At 41.6% G+C, this 19685-nt stretch overlaps 2 protein-coding genes across 22 annotated transcripts in view; one reads left to right on the top strand and one right to left on the bottom strand.

Annotated features, from left to right (window-relative positions):
- Window positions 1-7623, bottom strand: part of MAPDA (N6-Methyl-AMP deaminase) — a 29371-nt gene extending 21748 nt beyond the window's left edge. For 3 of the 21 annotated variants that reach the window (XM_069105886.1, XM_069105892.1, XM_069105898.1), the window contains exons 1-2: window positions 7485-7622; window positions 4631-4708 (exon numbers count right to left, since the gene is read on the bottom strand). Coding sequence is in view for 3 of the 21 variants with exons in the window: in XM_069105901.1 (XP_068962002.1) it covers window positions 7485-7525 (41 nt within the window). In the remaining 18 variants the exon portion in view is untranslated. The other 18 variants (XM_069105883.1, XM_069105896.1, XM_069105880.1 and 15 more) reach the window with 13 other exon arrangements.
- Window positions 7624-7637: 14 nt separating this feature from the next.
- LCMT2 (leucine carboxyl methyltransferase 2) lies at window positions 7638-13087 on the top strand. Its single transcript, XM_069105877.1, has one exon. It carries the CDS (start codon window positions 7638-7640, stop codon window positions 9711-9713), a length of 2076 nt encoding a protein of 691 aa, XP_068961978.1. The 3' UTR covers window positions 9714-13087.
- The last annotated feature ends 6598 nt before the right edge of the window (window positions 13088-19685 follow it).

The following is a 19685-nucleotide window of genomic DNA, read 5'->3' as shown; positions in this document are numbered from 1 at the left end:
ACCACTACTATGTATTGTACCTATCTACTTTCAGGAGTTGAGGAAACTTATAGAGTAAGGTTAAAATTTACTAAATTCCAAAGGAAATTCATTATTATTCAAAGCCATGGTAGTCTCTTTTTTCCTCTTTAATTTTCCTAGTGCTATTAAATTGCTAGTTTCACTCCAAAAATTTTAGATTTCATCCTTCCATATCCAGGTTTAAGGGTTACTGGGGCCAGGCCTCATATCCTATATAATATTATTACTGATCACATGTTGTCCTTTCCCCACCTCTACCCAGTTCTCATTCTTAAGATAAGCAGAAGGCTTATTTCTATCTTTCTCCTTCCATGGATCAAAATAGCCCTTAAAACACATGATTTTCTTTTTATAGTCTATGAGGGAGAGAAAGAACCTGCTATGCTAGACAAGGTAAGGCATTCAAGTTGCAGAGACATTAAAATAAGGAGGGATCTTTCCTAATATTCAATACATTTTATATAGCTGACTAGTAAAAGCACTAAGTTTTAATACAAATTTTCATAGGTTGATACATACATTTTTAAAAACTGTCAATGACCAAATCCTCTATGCCTAAGCCAGATGCTACACTTGTTAAGACTATAAGTTCCTTGAAGACAAGGACTATTTCACTTTTCCCTTTAGCACACAGTAGGGACTCAGGAAATGTCTGACTGCTCATCCATGCCATGTCACTGCTGACTCTAGGCTTCTGGGGCAGAGGTCAGAAGGATAAAGAAAACCTGGAAGGCAACCCTAGCTCTTTCTCAATTCCCGACAGTTTCCTTCAGGAAGAACATGAACACAATCCCTAGTTCCTTCTACTCTTATACTACAGACTTTTTTGAGGATTGAATGGGAGGTGCCTCTCTCCCTTTCAACTTTCATTCAACAAAACAGTCCTAAACATGAGGCTTTCTTCTAACAAGTTATAAGGTATAGGGAGGATGGAGTGCGTCCTAAAGTTCATAACAAAGTATATCTCGGAACTCCAAAGCACGAATTTCAGCTCTATTTTTCTCTTCCTTCTTTAGTCCTTTAAAAAAAACAACCTCCATGTCAGATGAGCCCCAGATCTGTATACCCATACCAAGTCTCTCTCCTAAACTCCAACCTTATATTACCAACTGCCTTTAGGACATATCAACTGGATGCTCTTTAGCATCTCAAACTCAACATGTCCAAACAGAACTCATCTTTCCCCTCAAAGTCTTTCTTTTCTCCTCAACTTCCCAGTCACCCAGGCTCTTGACCTTGGTATCATTCTTAATTCCTCTCTTATAGTCATTCATCCTGTATCCTTGCAAAGGCTTGTCTTTCTTTCCTTCACTACATCTCTCATATAACCTCCTTCTCTCCACCCATACAACCACAACCCTAGTTCAGGTCCTCACCACCTCTCACCTGGACTATTACAATTACCTTCTAACTGGCCTCTCTACCTCATCTCTCCTCACTCCAAGTCATCCTCCACTCAGAAGCAAGGTGGGTTTTCTAAAGCTCTGGTCTGGCCAAGTCACCTCCTTCCTCATATTAGCTGCAATGACTCCCTGTTAACTTCAGAACAAATATCAAATACAAATACTATAATAATATAAACAATGTATGTATAAATAATCAAAAATAAAAAACAGAGGCGTTCTCTGTTTGGCATTTAAAGTTCTTCATAACCTGGCCTCTTTTCATCTTTCCCAGTTGGCTTCTTAATATCTTACTTGTCTCCACATGCTCTCTTCCAGCAACACTGGTCTACCTGTAGTTCCTTGAACTAAACACCCCAGTTAGCCTTTGTACTAGCTATCCCCCAGGAATGGAAATGCTATATACCCTCATATCTCTACCTCTAAGTTTCCATGATTTCTTTCAAGACTCAGCACAACTACTATTTCTTGTCTAAGGCCTTTCCCAATCCTCCCAGATGTTAATATCTGAGACTCCTTTCCATCTACTCTGTAAATATCTTGTACCTACCTAGTTGTTTCTATGTAGTTTCCCCATTAGAATGTGAGCCCCCAGAGAGGAAGGACTGTCCTTCCACCTTTATTTGCATCCCCAGTACTTAGCACAAAACATGAATATGTGCCTGGCACTTAATTAATGCTTTTTGATTTGACTTGTTACATCTTCTTAAACTCAAGGAAACCTAGCCTCCTCCAGATGACAAAGCACCACTGGACTCTCTAGTATCAGGTCCTTCCTTCTCATAATACCTGAAACACTGGGCCAGGAAGAGATGGTATACCCCTTGCTTCTTTCTTCCATTTCCAGGTCCACCTTCTGTAGTCACCATAAAGCAACTCCTCCTCTGAGGTTTACTCTATCCATCTAAATCATTATGTCTACATTAGGAGTGGGGAACCTGCAGCCTCAAGGTCACATGTAACCTTCTGGGTCCTAGGGTCCATTTTTCAGCCTTTTGACTGAATCCAAGTTTTACAGAACAAATCCTTTTATTAAAAGTCTAGATGCTAGTGAATAGAGCACTGGCCCTGGAGTCAGGAGAACCTGAGTTCAAATACAGCCTCAGACACTTAAAACTTACTAGCCTGTGACCTTGGGCAAGTCACTTAACCCCAATTACCCTGCATTCCCATTTCCAAAAAGAAAAAAAAAAGTCTGGATCCTTATTGCTATAATCTAATGGTTTTCAGGTCTCTTTCCATCCTTTCTCAAGTTTAAGTACCTGATTTGTACCTGTCCATCCCAATGTTTGCCTTCATACTCAAGAACTTCACCATATTATGATGTCCTCTCAAAGTGGCCTCTCAGTTCAACCTCCTCAGCATCTTTACTCCACAAACATGGGAATGAGCAGCACCTCAGTTCTCGCCATCAGCCATAACTGTGTAACCTACATGATTCTAAACACCAAAATTCCCCACCGGAATTTTCAAGCTTCCTCCCCTCCTCAAGCTGTCTCATCTTATTATTCGTTCTTAGTCCCTGCTCCCTTTTCTCCAACCTCTTTTCCCCTCTTTAAAAAAAAAATATTTATTTACTTTTAGTTTACAACATTCAGTTCCACAAGCTTCTGAGATCTAAATTTTCTCCCCCTCCCCAACTGTGGTGGCATGCAATCCAATATAGTTTCTACAAATACCTTCACATTAAATATTAGTCAAGTTGTAAAGAAGGATTATCATCAACACAATGAACAACAAAGAAGGAACAGAACAAAACAAAAAAGAGAGCAAGTAGTTTGCTTCCATCTGTATTCAGAGTCTGTAATTCTCTCTCTGGGTGTGGATAGCCCTTTCCATCATGAGTCTTTTGGAGTTGTCTTATAGCCTTGCATTGCTGAGAGAACAGTCTATCAAAGTTGGTCATCACAGATACGATGTGTCTGTAATTGTGTACAAATTTCTCCTGGTTCTGCTCCTTTCATTCAGTGTCAGTTTATATAAGTCTCTCCAGGTTATTATATGAAGTCTGTCTGCTCCTTATTTCTTATAACACAATAGTATTCCATTACATTCATATACCACAACTTGTTTAGCCATTCCCCAATTGATGGGCATCCCTATAATTCTTTGCCACCACAAAAAGAGCTGCTATAAATATTTTTGTACATAAAGGTCTTTTTCCCACTTGTATGATCTCTTTGGGAGATACCCTCGAAGTGGTATTGCTGGGTCAAAGAGTATGCACATTTTTATAGCCCTTTGGGCATAGTTCCAAATTGCTTTCCAGAATAATAGTTGGATCAGTTCACAACTCCAACAATGCATTAGTGTTCCAATTTTCCCACATCTTCTCCAGCATTTATCATTTTCCTGTTTTGTCATGTTAGCTAATGACAGGAGAGATGTGACACCTCAGAGATGTTTTGATTTGTATTTCTTTAAAAAATAGTATTTAGAGCATTTTTGCATATGCTTATAGATATCTTTAATTTCTTCTGCTGAAAACTGCCTGTTCATATCCTTGGACCACTTATCAATTGGGGAATGACTTGTATTCTTATATATTTGACTCAGTTCTCTGTATATTTTACAAATGAGGCCTTTGGGGTGGCCAGGTGGCTCAGTGAGTTAAGAGCACCGGCCCCAGTGCTGGGATGACCTGGGGATCGAATCCGAGCTCAGATACTTAGCACTACACCCAGAAATAACTGGTCATGTAACCTTGAGCAAGTTACTTAACCCCAACTACTTAAAAAAAAAAGAAACGAGGCCTTTATCAGAGATGATGGTTGTAAAAATTCTTTCCCAATTTATTCCTTCTAGTTTATTTTCCATCTCTCACTACTTCCTTTCCTGCTGCCTAAAAACATGTTCAGATGTCTCCTTAAAAAACAAAAGAAAACAAAAAACCCACAACTTTATGTGATTCAACCATCCCTATCCTATAATTTCTTCTCCCCTTGATAGTCAAACTATTTTTTAAAATTACTGTATATTTATTTAATTGGGAGGTAATTGAGGTTAAGAGACTTGCCCAGGGTCACACAGCTAGTATTTGAAGTTGGATTTTTAACTCGGGTCTTCCAGATTCCAGGGCCAGTGCTCTATCCACTGTACCACTTAACTGCCCCTGCCTTTTTTTCTTTTATTATTAAAACTTAAATACACAATAATGATAGCCAAACTATTAAAAAAAATTATGCTCATTGCCTCCATTTACATACCTTGAGTCACTTTTCTACATCTTGACAACTGCTTCTGACTCCACATCAATTGGAACTGCATTCTCCAAGTTTCTCCAACTAGGTGATACAGTGGATAGAGCAATGGGTCCAGAATCAGGAATACCTGAGTTCAAATGCAGCCTCAGATGCTGCCCTTGGACAAGACATTTTAACCTCTGTTTGACTCAGTTTCTTCAATTGTAAAATGGGGGTAAAAATAGTACCTACCCCACTGGGCTGTTATAAGAAACAAATGAGGTATCTGCAAAGCAACTAGCACAATGCCCTGCACATAGTAGGTGCTTAATAGATATTTATTGCCCCCCCCAATCCTATGCTAAATCTATTAGTCTTTCTTCCACTCCTCACCTTACTTGACTTCTCAGTAGCTTCTAACATTATTCATCATGCTTTCTCTCTTCGTTTTCATGACACTGCTCTCTCCAAGTTCTCTTCCAACCTAATTGCAAAGTTTTCTTTTTTCAGATAATTCTCTTGGCTTCTAAGCAAGGATGACCCCCAAGTTTGTGTTCCGGAACTTCTCTAACTGGCTCCCTTGATGATCTCATTAGTGCTCAGGTATTCAACCATCACTTCTATGAAAATTATTCCTAAACTTGTATAGCTCAGCCTAATCTCCTGAATTTCAGTTCCATATGGCCAAATGACTGTCAGACATCTCACTGACATCTTAAACTCAACACATTCAAAATAAAACTCATCTACTCACCAACACCTACCCTCTGTCCAAACTTACCTATTTCTGTTTGATGGCACCACCATCCTTCTATTCATAGAGGTTCGCAAGATATCTCATACTTTTCCCTTCCTTTCTCCCACAACCAACCACTTCTCTGGCTCAGGCTGCCATCATCTCTCGCCTGAACTCTTACAATAGCCTCTTAACTGCTCTCCCGAATTCCTATCTCACCCTTCTACAATCCATCCTCTACTCAGATGCCAAGCTAATATTCCTATGACATAGATCTAATCACATAATGTCCTTGTTAAAAATTCTTTAGTAGTTCCCTATCACCTTTAGAACAAAATATAAACTCATCGGCAGTTAAAAGTCCAATAGAGCACAGCTCCAACCTTGCTTTCCAAACTTACACATCTGTCTCAAACTTTCGTGATTACCTGATCCCTGTGCTCAGCATGCCATCTCCTGCTTCCATGTCTTTGCCCAGGCTGTCTAGAGTCCAATCCATTATCACTTGTGCTTCTTAGAATCCTTAGGATTCTCCAAGGCTCAACTCAAGTGCCAACTCCTAAGTGAAGCCTTTCCTTCTCCCTTCAGTTGTTAATGCTCTCTCCAGCCTCCAATGGCTCTGTGTCTACTTATACATATAGACACTGTTACTTCACCCAGTAGAATATAAGCTCTGTAGCTTATATAAGAATGGTTTGTTTTTGTCTTTGTGTCCTCAGGGCCTACCACAATGCCCTGCATGCAGCAGGTATTTAATGTTTATTGAAAAATTTCTCTCTTTCCATTAAAAAAAAATTTAACCACAGTATCTCTCACTCTTTATATCACAGGGTGAAAAGAAATCATCAAGACTTCATTAGTCATTGTCACTGGTATGTCAAGATCAGTGAATTTTACCCTATTTCCAGTTGCTTTCTTTCAGTGATTATTACCCACATGCTCTCTGCTTCTTCTGTCAAACCAGGTCGTCCTTCCATTACTCTGAACACTCTCTCCTCTCACCTCAAGTTCCTGGCTTCCCTGAAAACTCTGCTCAAAATCCACCTCTTCAGGTGGCATTTTTCAGTCCCTCATTCCCAACTAGTAGTGCCTTCCCTCAGAGATTCCCTTCTGTCTACTCTGTATATATATCATGTTCATACATAGTTGTCAGCATGTTCTCCCCCCATTAGAATGTAAGTTCCTTCAGAAGGAGGATTACATTGTGCACAGAAACAGCAACACTGTACAATGAACAACTGTGAAGGGCTTTACTATTCTTACCAATACAATGATCCAATTCCAAAGGATTTATGATAAAAAATACTATCTACCTCCTGAGAATTAATGGAGTCTGAATGCAGGTCGTAGTATAACTTTTTAAATGCAAATTTTCGGTCTGTTTTTCTTTTTTCATGTCTCTTACAAAAATGTTTTGCATGACTGCACATGCATAATCTATATCAAACTGCTTGCCTTTTCAAGGATGGGGAGGAGGAGAGAATTTGGAACTCAAAATAAAAAAAAATTAATGCTAAAAATTGTTTTTACGTATAATTGAAAATACTTTAAAAAAAAAGATAAGCTTCTTTTGAGGTTGGGACTGTTTCTAGGTCTTTTTAAAAACGAATCCCCAGCGCTTAGCACACTGTCCTAATAAACACTTAATAAATGCTTGACTGAGATTTCTTTATCCTGCTGTCCATCCCAACATTCAGCTGATTGCAGTCTTGTCAATTCCGTTTAAATTCCATGTTGACTTTACATCACTCTCGAGACACTCAAATTCGTTCCCGGTGACCCCTCTTTTATTCTACTCAAAAGACCCAAGCGGCTGAACGGACTCTGACCCCAACAAAAGACACCCCTAAGTTGTTCCCACCGTCCAACCAACCACGGGGCCCAAAAGGAGGCGAGCATTCACTCTTCATGGACCTACCTCTTAGTAACTTCACACCTTTCCAAATATAACTTAGAAAGACACAAGAAAAAGGTTTATATCACATGGTTGGTGCCAACCACCAAGCGGAGGTTAAGATTCTTAAGAAACCCCTCCCCGGAAGTACTGGAAGGTACAGGGAAACGTTAAGGGCGGAGCCAATCAGAAGCAAGTGCCTGGTGCTCGTCCCTCCCTCCCTTTTCTAATTGGTCGGAACTGCTTACTTCGAAGTAACCTCCGGCGGGACGCATGGAGAGAAAGGCATCTACGCCTGCCACGATTCGGCGAGAACCGAAGTGCAAAGGTGACCATGCGTTGGTAAGCGCCCTTCCGGACCGTCAGCACGTGTTTCAGTCTCCAGTCGGGTGCCGGCGGCCATGGGCCCACGCCGAGCTGGGGCCGTTCAGAGTACGAATGACAGCAGCTCCCTCAGCAAGAGCTCCCTCGCGGCGCACGGCTACGTGCGCGATCCCTTCGCGGCGCTGCTGGTCGCCGGCGCCCCGCGGCGCGCGCCGCTCATCCACCGCGGCTACTACGTGCGCGCGCAGGCTGTGAGGCACTGTGTGCGCGCCTTCCTGGAGCGCGCCCCCGCCGACGGCGGCGAGCCCCTCCGGCAGATCCTATCGCTAGGTGCGGGCTCCGACTCCTTGTACTTCCGCCTCAAAGCCTCCGGCCGTCTGGTTCAGGCCGCCGTGTGGGAAGTGGACTTCCCCGACGTGGCCGAGCGTAAGGCGGCGAAGATTCGCGCCACGCCGGAGCTGGCCGCTTTGGCCGGGCCGCCTCTGAGTGTGGCGGACCTGGGCTCCTGCCCCAACTCGGCGCTGCACTTCGCCAGCGAGGACTACCGCCTCCTGGGCAGCGACCTACGCGACCTGCCGGCGCTGTGCGACGCCCTGCTGGCGTCCGGGCTGGAGGTCGGGGCGCCCACGCTGCTGCTGGCCGAGGCCGTGCTCTCATACCTGGAGCCGGGCAGCGCCGCGGACCTGCTGGTATGGGCCGCGGGAAGCTTCGCCGATGCCCTCTTCGTGCTCTATGAGCAGATGGGGCCTCACGACCCCTTCGGCCAGGTCATGCAGCGGCACTTCCAGCGGCTGAACTCGCCTTTGCACGGGCTGGCCAGCTTCCCCGACGTGGCGGCCCAGAGGCGGCGCTTCCTCGACGCGGGCTGGCGGGCCTGCAGCGCCGTGGACATGAACGAGTTTTACCGAAGCTTCCTCCCTGCTGAGGAGCGGAGGCGCGTGGAGACGCTCGAACCCTTCGACGAGTTTGAGGAGTGGCACCTGAAGTGCTCCCACTATTTCATCTTGGCGGCCTCCACCGCAGGCGACCTGGCCCAGGCTGTGTTGCTTCCGCCCGTGGACGCTTTTCCTCGAGTGGAACCAGTCACTCTGACCGGTGTCTTGTCCGCCAGTCTGTTAGGGGAGGGCGAGGGCTATGACTTGAAGCGGTTTGGCCATGCCTCAGCCCGCCTGGGCCCCAATGTTATCCTCAGCACTGGGGGCTTTGGGGAGCAGGAGGGGCGACATGGAAGGATGAGCAAGTGTCATGTGCTGTTTAGACAAGATGGCTGTAGGTGGAATGCAAGCCACGTGTGCGGGCTTGGAGCCCAGTGGGATGGACGCCTCTTCCACACCATGACCACCTTCTCAGATTCTCTGGTTCTCGTCCTAGGTGGGAGGCTGTCCCCAGTGACTCCCGCCTTGGGAATGTACTGGCTCTCCTGCTCCTCCCCAGAAGGAAATGGTGCTGATAGCCTGAAGGTGACAATCACAGAGGTTGGCATAGAAGCTGAGTTCCCCTCTCCACGATGGCGACACTCAGCTGCTAAGGTCCTTTGTCAAAGGCAGACATACTTGTTTGTATATGGGGGGCGCAATGGGAAGGATCCTGTGCTAGGTGACTGGCATTTTCTACACATGGACACAATGACCTGGGTCAGTTTACCAGTAAAAGGGCCAGAACCTTATGCCCGACACTCTCATAGTGCCTGCAGTTGGAAGGGAGGAGCCCTCATTGCAGGAGGCCTGAGTGTTTCAGAGGAACCACTGGGCTCTGTGCACTTTCTGAAGCCAATCTCTGATGGATTTTGTTGGGAAAAGTTGGAGGTCCAGCCTCCCATCACCCCAAGGTATTCTCACACAGCCCATGTATTTGATGGAAAGCTACTGTTGGTGGGAGGGGTCTGGATTCATTCCTCCTCTGTTCCTGGAGTGACAGTGATTGACCTAACCACAAAACTGAGCTCTGAATACCATATTGACACAACCTGTGTTCCATGGCCTCTGATGCTGCACAACCACACCAGCATCTTCCTACCAGAAGAGCAACAACTCCTTCTTCTTGGAGGGGGTGGGAACTGCTTTTCTTTTGGTACTCACTTTAATCCCCATCCAGTCACTTTGGACGTCACTTCTTTGAAGCCTAGGCAATGTTGCTGTGGTGTCCACAATTAGGAAGCTAATCTTCCATCGCCTGAAATAGTGGGTGGGGATTATCTTTGAGCTTTTCTCTGAGATAAACAGACCATCAAGGATCCCTTGTGCAGGAAATCACAGATTGGGTAGTTAAATTAGGACAACAGATGAGACCATAAAAAAGACTATGGAAGCATACCTGGGATTGTAGGTGAATAAGGCAACCACGTACTCACTCATTGCCTGCAAAAAAAACCAAACCACTAGTCTGAAGCACAAATGGAACAGCATGAAAGAACAGCTTGAACAAGGACAGGGGAAGGATTCCCAAGAAAATTTGCAGATTTGCAAATCTGCTTTTGCAAAGTTGTCGTTTCAGTCTATGTTTTACTACTTAGTTTTGTCTCTATATTCAGTTTAGATTACAGATTTCCAGTTAGCTTGTTTCTTTAAGTTTTCGTGTTAAGATGAGTTTATTAAATTTTATATGTAATTATATTTTGCCCCTCCCACTATACTCCTACTATACCAAAACCTTTATCATATATATATATATATATATATATATGTATATATATATATATATATATAATAAAGCAAGACAAATTCTTACTTTGGCCATGTTCCAAAGTGTGTTTCTGCATTTTAAGTTCATCACCTCTGGCAGGCGGCAAGTGTCATCTGTAGTCTCCCGAAATCATGGTTTATTATTGCATTGATCAGAATCTGAAGTCTTTAATCAAGTTGTTTTGTTTTCTAAATTTTTGTATAAATTGCTCATTTTCTCACTTCATTCTATATCAGTTCATTGAAGTCTTCCCAGTTTCCTCTGAAGTTGTCATTTCTTATGGCATGATAATATTACATGGTGTTTATGCATCATAATTTGTTTCACCACTCCCCATTAAGACAGCTACTTAGTTTCCAATTTTTGGGCTACTGTGAAAAGAGCTGCTATGATAATTTTGTACATATAGGTCCCTTTCCTCTTCCTTTGTTCTCTTTGAGTATAGGCCTAGTGGTATATCTGGGTTCAGTTTAGTGATTTTTGGAATTTAGCTCCATGTTCATTTTCCAGAAGGGTTGTACTAACTTGCAACTTCACCAACAATGCATCAGTGTCCATGTTTTCCCTCAGTTGCTCCAATAATTGTTGTTTTCTCTTTATTTTTGATGGGTGTGAATTAAAACCTCAAAATTGCTTTTATTGGCATTTCTCTAGTGATTTAAAGCACTTGATATGATAATTTGGATTTCTTTCTTGAAAACTTGTATATATCCTTTGGTTATCTTTTGGGGATAAACTCAGTTTCATAAATTTGAGTCAGTTCCTTATATATCTTGGATATGAAACCTTTATCAGAGGAGCTTGTTGCAATCAGTGGGATTTTGTACAGTATCTTTCACACAGTTCATACAATAACAAAAGTAATACATCTAGAATTCTCAATCTTAAATCTGAACCTCCTGTACTGAACCTCATACGTAACTTTGTGAGGTAAGGAGTACAAATATATATCCTCTTAGGGATGAGGAAATGGAGGCTCAGGTTAAGTGACATGCCCAAGGTAACAATTATCAAGCATAAGATCTGTTAGGCTAAGGTGCATTTATAATAGTTGTAGTCTTTGAGGCTTTAAGGCTATGGAGGAAAAGCAGGTTTGCATAGGCAAAAGTTCAGTAGGCAGTGGTTTGAGAACAGATGTTCAAAAGCTTCTAAGTAGAAATCTTGAGGCAACATATTCATAGGCAAGACCAGGACCAGGAATGAGGGGAATAGCTTGAAGTAGTCAGTACCCCTAGGAGAAAGGTTTTAGTTGCTGGTGTATATATTTGTGTCCCAAGGAAAAGTGTGAACTTAGAATATGATAGAGAAAGGGGGCCTGGATAGTCAAAAGAGAATTATAGGAATGATACTACAAAATACTACGTGGGGAGATAATTCCTCTCTGGGAGGAGCCCTAGATTTGAAGGGCATTTGTGATTATGTAGAGTGTTGAAGCAGCTAGGTGGTATAGTTGGTGTGTTGGGCCTGGAGTCAGGAAGACCTGAGTTCAAGTGTGAGATTGGACATGTACTATCTGTGTTTTTGGGCAAGTCATTTAACCTCTCTATCTCAGTTTTCCCATCTGTAAAGTGGGAATATCATCACCTACTCCCTAGGGGTTTTGTCAGGATTCAATAAGACTAAACCACTTAGCACAGTACCAATAAGCTCTATATAATTATTATTAGCCAGAGATTTCTTATGGCAGATACATCAACATCTAGAGCTTATTAAGAAACCCTAAGCAAAAAGACCTAGATACAAACGTCCAGGCCCCAAATGAGATAGTGGGTCAAAATCAGAGCTACTGTTAAGCAGAAAACAGGGCCACTGTTGGTAGAGCTTCAAATTAGTCTAGTCATTCTGGAAATATCTACAGGAGGTATTATCTTAGATAACCCTGGACCTGTATGACTCAGGAAACCTAGATGATTCTGCCATAGGGCAACATGGCATAGAAGATCAAGTGGCCTCAGAGTCAGAGAACCCAAGTTCAAAATCACATTTATTAACTGGGCTCATAGGGAAGTCATTTAACTTCTCAGAGACCCAGTTTCCTTATTTGTAAAATGGAGATAGAAATACTTGCACTACTGCTCTCACAGGCTTATTCTGAGGAAGGTGCTGTGCAAGCCTTAAATTGATATTGATGGGTAAGTGATTTAATCTGTGGCCTAAAACCATCTTGTTCTGTAGGGGTCCTTTAGATGCACTGGTCATAGACAACTGACCTTTTAGTACTGCTGCTGTATACCCCCAAGCCTATCCAAAAGTGAACACAACCACCTAAGTTCCCTTCAGAAGTACCCTTAGTGGGCCTTCAAGTGAATGCTCTTCAGTCTAGATTATCTGTGAGCTAGATCTAGAATCACTGTGAACAACAGAGGCCTTTAATTCTTCCCAAATGGATACATATCCCCAAGATTAGTTTTATGGTAGTAGGAGAAAAAAAGCAAGTGCTTAATATGTGCCAGGTATTGTGCTAAGCAAAGTACAAATACAAGAAAAAATAAAGATAGTCCCCACCCTCCAGGAGTTTAGTACCCTCTAATGGAGGAAAAGCAGAAGTATCTGAAAAGCTGGGTGAGGTGCAGCTTGGCTTCACCAAAGTTGCAAGCCACTGTGTTGGCCTGGGCCTAGCTCCAAAATGGAGGCTCAAGCAGGGATTTCACCAGTGGGAGAAGAGGACCCATCTAGTAGAAGGATGTTCCAGGATGAGGAGGCCCCCAAGCTCCAAGGCAGCTGAGGAAGTCTAGAAAAGCAGAACAAATTCACTTGTTTCGCCCCACCCTCCCACCTCCACTTCCCTAGAAATTATCAGCATGGTATAGTACAGGGTTTCCCTAAAGTCTGGACACATAGGAAATCTCATTATGCAGAGTTTCAAGACATGAAATTTTTAACAACATTTTTTTTTAATTAGCTTAAATTTTAGCCATGATATTTTCATATGGAATAAAAGCTTTCAATAGCTATTGGGAACTATTTTCCATATTAATGAGATTAGTTTAATTTAATGAGATTTCGTATGTATCTTCTATGTCTTACTATGTCTTCCTATGAAATCTCACTTATGCTAATTAAATAAAATATTAAAATTTCATTCATCTTAAAAATATGCATAGTTAATGAGATTTCCTATGTATCTAGACTTTGGGAACACTATGTAGAAAGAATGCTAGACTTGAAGTGAGCTAGATTCCGGTCACAATTCTCTTTCTAGTGAGTTATTCTGTGCAATTCACACCACCTGTCTGAGCTCAGTTTCCACATCTTCAGTGTATTTGTACCATCTGCCTCACAGGGTTATTTTGAGGAAAGTACTTTGTAAATCTTGGAGCACTATATTAATAAAATTTTTTTAAATCCCTCTCTCATAGACATGCCAGGTCTTTTCATGAGAAAAGTTGATCACTCTATCCAATATGAAACATAATCTCTTGGATCATGCTGTCTACATTACAATCTAAGTAATTTCAGGTAGCAGTTATAACTCATGTTTTTATACCATCATATGCTTAATTAAAAAGTAGCATAATGTTATAACATTAGGCCTGCTGGTCTTGAGACCACCATGACAGTTTCCCATTAAGGGAAGCTGTAGCTTAGAATCTATGCATGAAAACCATTGTTTTATGATTAGGCCTTATGGTTTTGAGGCTAAAATCTTATAGAACCTACTCATGGAAAAATACTGACAACAAAATTTTTCAAAGCCACGCATGTCCCCTTTTGTCTACCACCAGCTTTTCTCCCTGAAACAATCCTCCCAAGATACTATTTTGCCCTTAGCCCGATACACAATTTGGCCAGTTCCAGGGAAGCCATGCAAAATCATAGTATAAGATCCTCACTCTCAGAAGAGCACTTCAGAGCACCCCTTTCTGCTGGAGCATATGCTTCTGTCCAAGAGGAACATCTCTTTCCCACTGGAGTACTTCCACTACTTCCTACCGAATGGCCCATGCCTATGCTCCCCATTGCAGCACTGCCCTGACATTAGTTATGCCCTATGTTAGTGTGTGACTGAGTTGTATGTTGGGCACCCCTTTGGTCTCTTCCCTTTCTCCTCTTCCTCCTGTGGAATAAAGCTTTACACTGAATTGACTCCCATCGTTTTACACTCTCAGCACCTGAACTCATTTAGGGGTTGTTTTTTCCTGATGTTTCAGGCTGGCCATTGGTCTTTCCTTAGACATAAACTGGGGCTCCAGAGAAGGACTTAACCTATTGATAGCTGCACCTGACAGGGGACTGTGAGCCCAGTAGTAGAAAGCAAGGGCTACTAGGTGAGCAATACGTCCTCCTAGGAGGGATTCAATTGTTCCAGAAGATAGTCACAAACATATAGATCTTAGTTTTCTTTATAACAACCTGACTTTTTACAGATGAAGAAAAAATTCAGAGAAGGAAAGTAACACTCAGTATTACATTGAAGAGATTAGATCTTGTATTTCCAAAGTCTGGTGCTTTTTATACTACACAATGCTGTAAGGAAGCAAGGAAGGAAATAAGTATTTATTAAGCACCATTATATGCGAAGGACTATGCTAAGCACTTTACATATATTTCATTTGATCCTCCTGGGAGGTAGGTGCTATTATTATCCCCAATTTCAAGTTAAGGATACTGAGGCAAAGAGGTTAAGTGACTTGTCCAGGGTCACACAGCTAGTAAGTACTGAGCCAATATTTGAACAGCGCTTTATCCATTGTGCCACCTATCTGCCGCTGCCTATAATGAAGTGATTAGGAGGGACAGGAAAATGTGGGAATTTTTTCAGATGAGTTTGGTGGATTTTTTCCTCCATAATATATGCCAAACCTGAATTAAAAGTGGTAAAGTTGTGTCTGTTTTATGTACTGGCCAGCCTCTTGTATTGTGACTAATCGGGCTTGTTCTCCCCACAGAAATTATTCACGTTTTCTATAAGCTATTACCAGATTAAGTATGTCCTTCTCCACCTTTTAGCCCGTACCTGCATCATGCACCTCCCAGTCCCCTCATTAGAATGCTTATGAAACTACTACTTGTCCCAGCATTTATTTTGTGGCCTCATAGGCAGTGCTTCCTGACCAGAGGCTTATTATAAATGGTCTGTGGCAATTATATCTGTCCCAACTCCAGGACAAATTGAGGAATTTAGTCATAAATGTTGTCATTTCCAGCCTACCCCTAAACACACACACACACACACACACACACACTCACTTTCTCTGTCTCTCCCTCTTCTCCCCTTTCTCTTCCTCCATTTCTCTCTGTCTCTCTGCCTCTCTGTGTCTCTCTGTCTCTGTCTCTGTCTTTGTCTCTCTCTCTCCCCCCCCTCTCTCCCCCTCCATCCCTCTCTCTTTCTCTTCTCGTTATTTCCGTCTTCTTTCTCTTCCTTTTTGTCTCTCTGGCTCCCTCTCCCTTCCCCCACCTCTCTCTGTTTCTGTCTTTCTCTTTCCCTCCCTACTCCTCTGTGTCTCTATCTCCTCTCTTTTTCTGTTCCTCTCTTTCTCTCTCATCCTATTCCTCCCTCTCTCTCTCCTTTCCTTCTCTCCCTTTCTGTCTCTCTTTCTTTGTCTCTGTCTCCCCACTCCCCATTTCTCTTTCTCCTTTTCCCCTACCTCTCTGTCTCTCTCTGTCTCTCTGTCTCTCTGTCTCTCTCTGTCTCTCTCTCTCTCTCTCTGTCTCTCTGTCTCTCTCTCTCTCTGTCTCTCTGTCTCTCTCTCTGTCTCTCTCTCTCTCTCTCTGTCTCTCTCTTCTCTTCTCTTCTCTTTTCCTCTCCCTCTCTCTCTCTGTCTGTCTTTTTTCCTCCTTCCTTCTCTCCCTCCCTCCCTCCCATTGGTGTGGGGGATGCCTTCTCTACAACTGAGAATCTTAAGGAATTGCCTGGAGTCAAACAGCCAGTGTGTATCTATGGGTGTCCCTAAACTCAGGTCTTCCTGACTTTGAGGTCAACTGGATCCATGATGCTGCTTCTCTGTCCTCTAAACTCTTTACTTTACCTAAAGCCCTGTGATAAAACTGAGAACAGCACAGGAAGAGGTCAGGGAGACCAAGGTGACAAATGGTGGAGCCAATCTATTTTTTATCAGTAATCAGTCCATCAGAGGCAAAGTAAGAATTTGTTCAACCAGATGACCTCCCTCACCCTGGCCCCCCTAAAAGGTAAGAATTCCTGTTCTAAAACATGCACTGAACATGTTTGGTTTGTAGAGCTGAATGTCATCACATTCTTGTTGTGGTTCCTAAGTTTTGAGACAAAATTTCCGACTCTTTCAAGCTCTAGTTTTCAATCATGTTAGCAAGTATGTGTGTATCTGTGCTCTAGTGAATATCGGTTTCCTTGGTCTTTCCCCCATACTTTGAACCTCTGTCTTACACTATATCCATTCTATTATGATTAGTATATGATGGAGCATTGGATAGAGCACTGAGTTCAAGTTCAGTCTCAGACACATGCTTGCAGTGTGACCCTGGGGAAGTCACTTAACCTCTGTTTGCCTCAGTCTCCTCATCTGAGAGATGGGGATAATAATAGTGCCTGCCTCCCTAGATTGTGAGGCTGAAATGATATATAATTGTAAAACACTTAGCATAATGCCTGTCTATAATATAAGCACTATATAAATGTTAGGTATCATTATTATATTCTAATACTCTATATTATATTGTCATACATTATAACATCCCTCTTGATTATATCATATCATGTTATAATATCCCTTTGTGGTTATTTCCACTTTATCCTGCATATATCTTGTTTGTATACAGTTGTTTGCATGTTGTCTCCTCTATTAAACCATGAGTTCCTTGAGGGCAGGAATTTTTTTGTGGGGGGGGGGGGTATTCCTAGTGCTTAGCACAGTTCCTGGCACATAGTAAGCTCTTAATAAATACATCTTGACTATGACACAATTCCTACTCAGAAGCAACTCATGGCCACTCTTGAGTGCTATCTCCCCTTCTATCTTTCCCTTCTTCCCTTCCCCCTTTTACTCTCTTCCCTTTATCTCCTCGGCATCCTTCCTTTGATTCTTACTATCTGTATGACCTTGGACAAATCACCTAACCTCTCTAGTCTTCTGTTTCTCTTTATAAGTGAGAACTCTGAACCTAATAGCCTCTAAGATCCTTTCTGACCCCAAAATTTATGATTTTACTATCTTCTTGGGACATCCTTCCATATTATGGCCCCAAACCCAAGTAATAATTCAGGAAGACACCAATTATAAAAGTGGTAGTGGAGTGAGAAGGAAAAAGACCATGTTGAAAATGTTATGTGACTCTTGGAAAAAAGAAGTCTATTTCACCAAGAGTTTATTCCATGAACAAGAGAAGAGTTGATTAAAGGGGTAGATGCAAAATACATAAAATGTCCTTCCTTAGTGTAGGATTATGTATGGTGAAATAAAAACATTGCCTATCCAATATACTTATAACAGTTTAAACCTGATTTAACTAAGTGATAAGGAGCCTTCTGGCTGAAGTCAAGAAAAATGACTGAGGTATAAAATAATAAGGGACTAGAAAATAAGGTTGCAAATAGTCAGTTATAATTGACTTAGCTATTTAGATGGACAGAAGAAGAGTATATAATATAGAAATCACGAAACTTTGTTGACTCAACTTCATAGAAAGACACAGAAAGTCAACTGAAATGAGTTTTTATTCCACAGATTAGACAATTGTGGGCTACTCAGGATACCATAGACACTTAAAAATACTTCCTAATGGCTGAGTAGTGGTCTGGGTGGGTGAACAAGAATAGATATATTGAGAATTTTGTAGAATTGGGTGAAAAGTTCCAACTTCTCAAATAAGATCAGAGATGCTTTTTTTTAATCCAGAAAAGTGGTGTGCTATTATGATTGCCTACTATATGCAAATAGATCGGCAGACTTTAAAAACTGCTGCTGCCGATTGTAACTGCTGTGAGCACAATAAAGATTGTAAAGACCCTCAGTTTAGGTAAATGCTTTGATCTAATGAAACCAGACTACTTTGGGGACCCCTGTTTCTATATAGCATTTGGTGAGGTATGGCAGTGAAAAAATCGCATGGTTTCTACTCTTTGTCCTTTTTGCTTTCCGTTTAAATAATGGAACTATAATTAGCTAACGTTTGTAATCTCATTTTCCAGGCCTATTACTTCATGTCCTCATTTTCCTTGACTTCAGCCTGAAGAAGCCCTTTCACACTATTAATCTAGATTTAAACACCATCAAATACACTAGATAACATTATAATGCCCCTTGCAGTTTACACAGAATAATCTGGATTATTTCCTTGGTTTTGGAATTGCTCATTCTGGCAAGCTGGACCCCATATCCTTTGCCACCACCAATATCTTGCTTTTCTGCCTTGAATATCACCAATAAACTTCTATTTTCCCTTACCTTTTAGGACAAATTGGAAGAATGATTAGGCTTTAAAAAAAAGTACCATAAGGAATATAAGAACCGAACAAACAAACAAAATATGTCACAGGAGTTAGCTAACTTTCCAGAAAACTTAATCTGAGTTATAGAGACATGCAATTAAAAACAAAACAAAATACAAAAGGATCTTTCTCAGATTTTGTGATGCTTCACTAAGCATGACCTGGTGTTTAACTCTGAATGAGTTTAATGGAAAAAGACAAAAAGACCTTGCCCTAATTTTTCTGTGAAAAGTCATTTGCCACTTAATTATCATGCTGGGAATTAAATTGTGGTGGGACTAATTATTATGATATGACACTTTGTGCTTTCTTCCTCATTCCCCACCCCTCATTTCCAGGGTCTTCAATAGTATCCAATCTGTGACTCATATTTGTTCTTCTACTTATCGAAGAAAAAATAGTAAAACTTGTTTCATGGCTATTGTTATGTTAATTACAGGACAAGGAATGCAACCAAAACTAAAAAAAAAATTGTAAACAACCCTCAATTCCACCCACATGTTCTCCACCTCCATCATGAATTAACTAATCCCCCAGTCAAGCTGACAAAGGGGACCCTGGATTCATATCTTTGTATAATATCTTTGTATAATAGAATCTACCTGTATTCAGACTAGTAGCTAGTGTCATGGATTGAAAATCTGCAGTTGATTTTGTCTAGAACTAGTAATGAGTTATCAGTTTGAATTTGGACAATGCTCTTGGTTTAGAAGGTTGTAATGTAATAATGATGTCCACTGATTCATGTCTTACATGGGATCTGAGTCTCCGAGTATTCACTTCTGAAGACCTGTGTCTGCTTTCAAGAAAAGAACATTACACAGCTCTTTGACGTCTGCTTTAAAAACATCTGCTTCCTCCTTAGGGTGGTGCCTTAGGAAGCTGCTTTTTTTTTTTGTCCTAGACTAGTTTTAGCCGCAATTTCTAAATACCAGTTCTTAGACAGAAATCTGGGGTGATCGGAAGTGGAATTGCATTTTCACAAATAGGCGATGTGGAATTATAAAGCAGTTATTGAACCTGGAGTTCCCCACCC

Source organism: Petaurus breviceps, unplaced genomic scaffold (assembly GCF_028583685.1).
Source record: "Petaurus breviceps papuanus isolate PSGF00001 unplaced genomic scaffold, PetGlider_PUasm1.0 77, whole genome shotgun sequence".
Classification (NCBI taxonomy): domain Eukaryota; kingdom Metazoa; phylum Chordata; class Mammalia; order Diprotodontia; family Petauridae; genus Petaurus; species Petaurus breviceps.
This window is presented reverse-complemented; position numbering and strand designations above follow the sequence as displayed.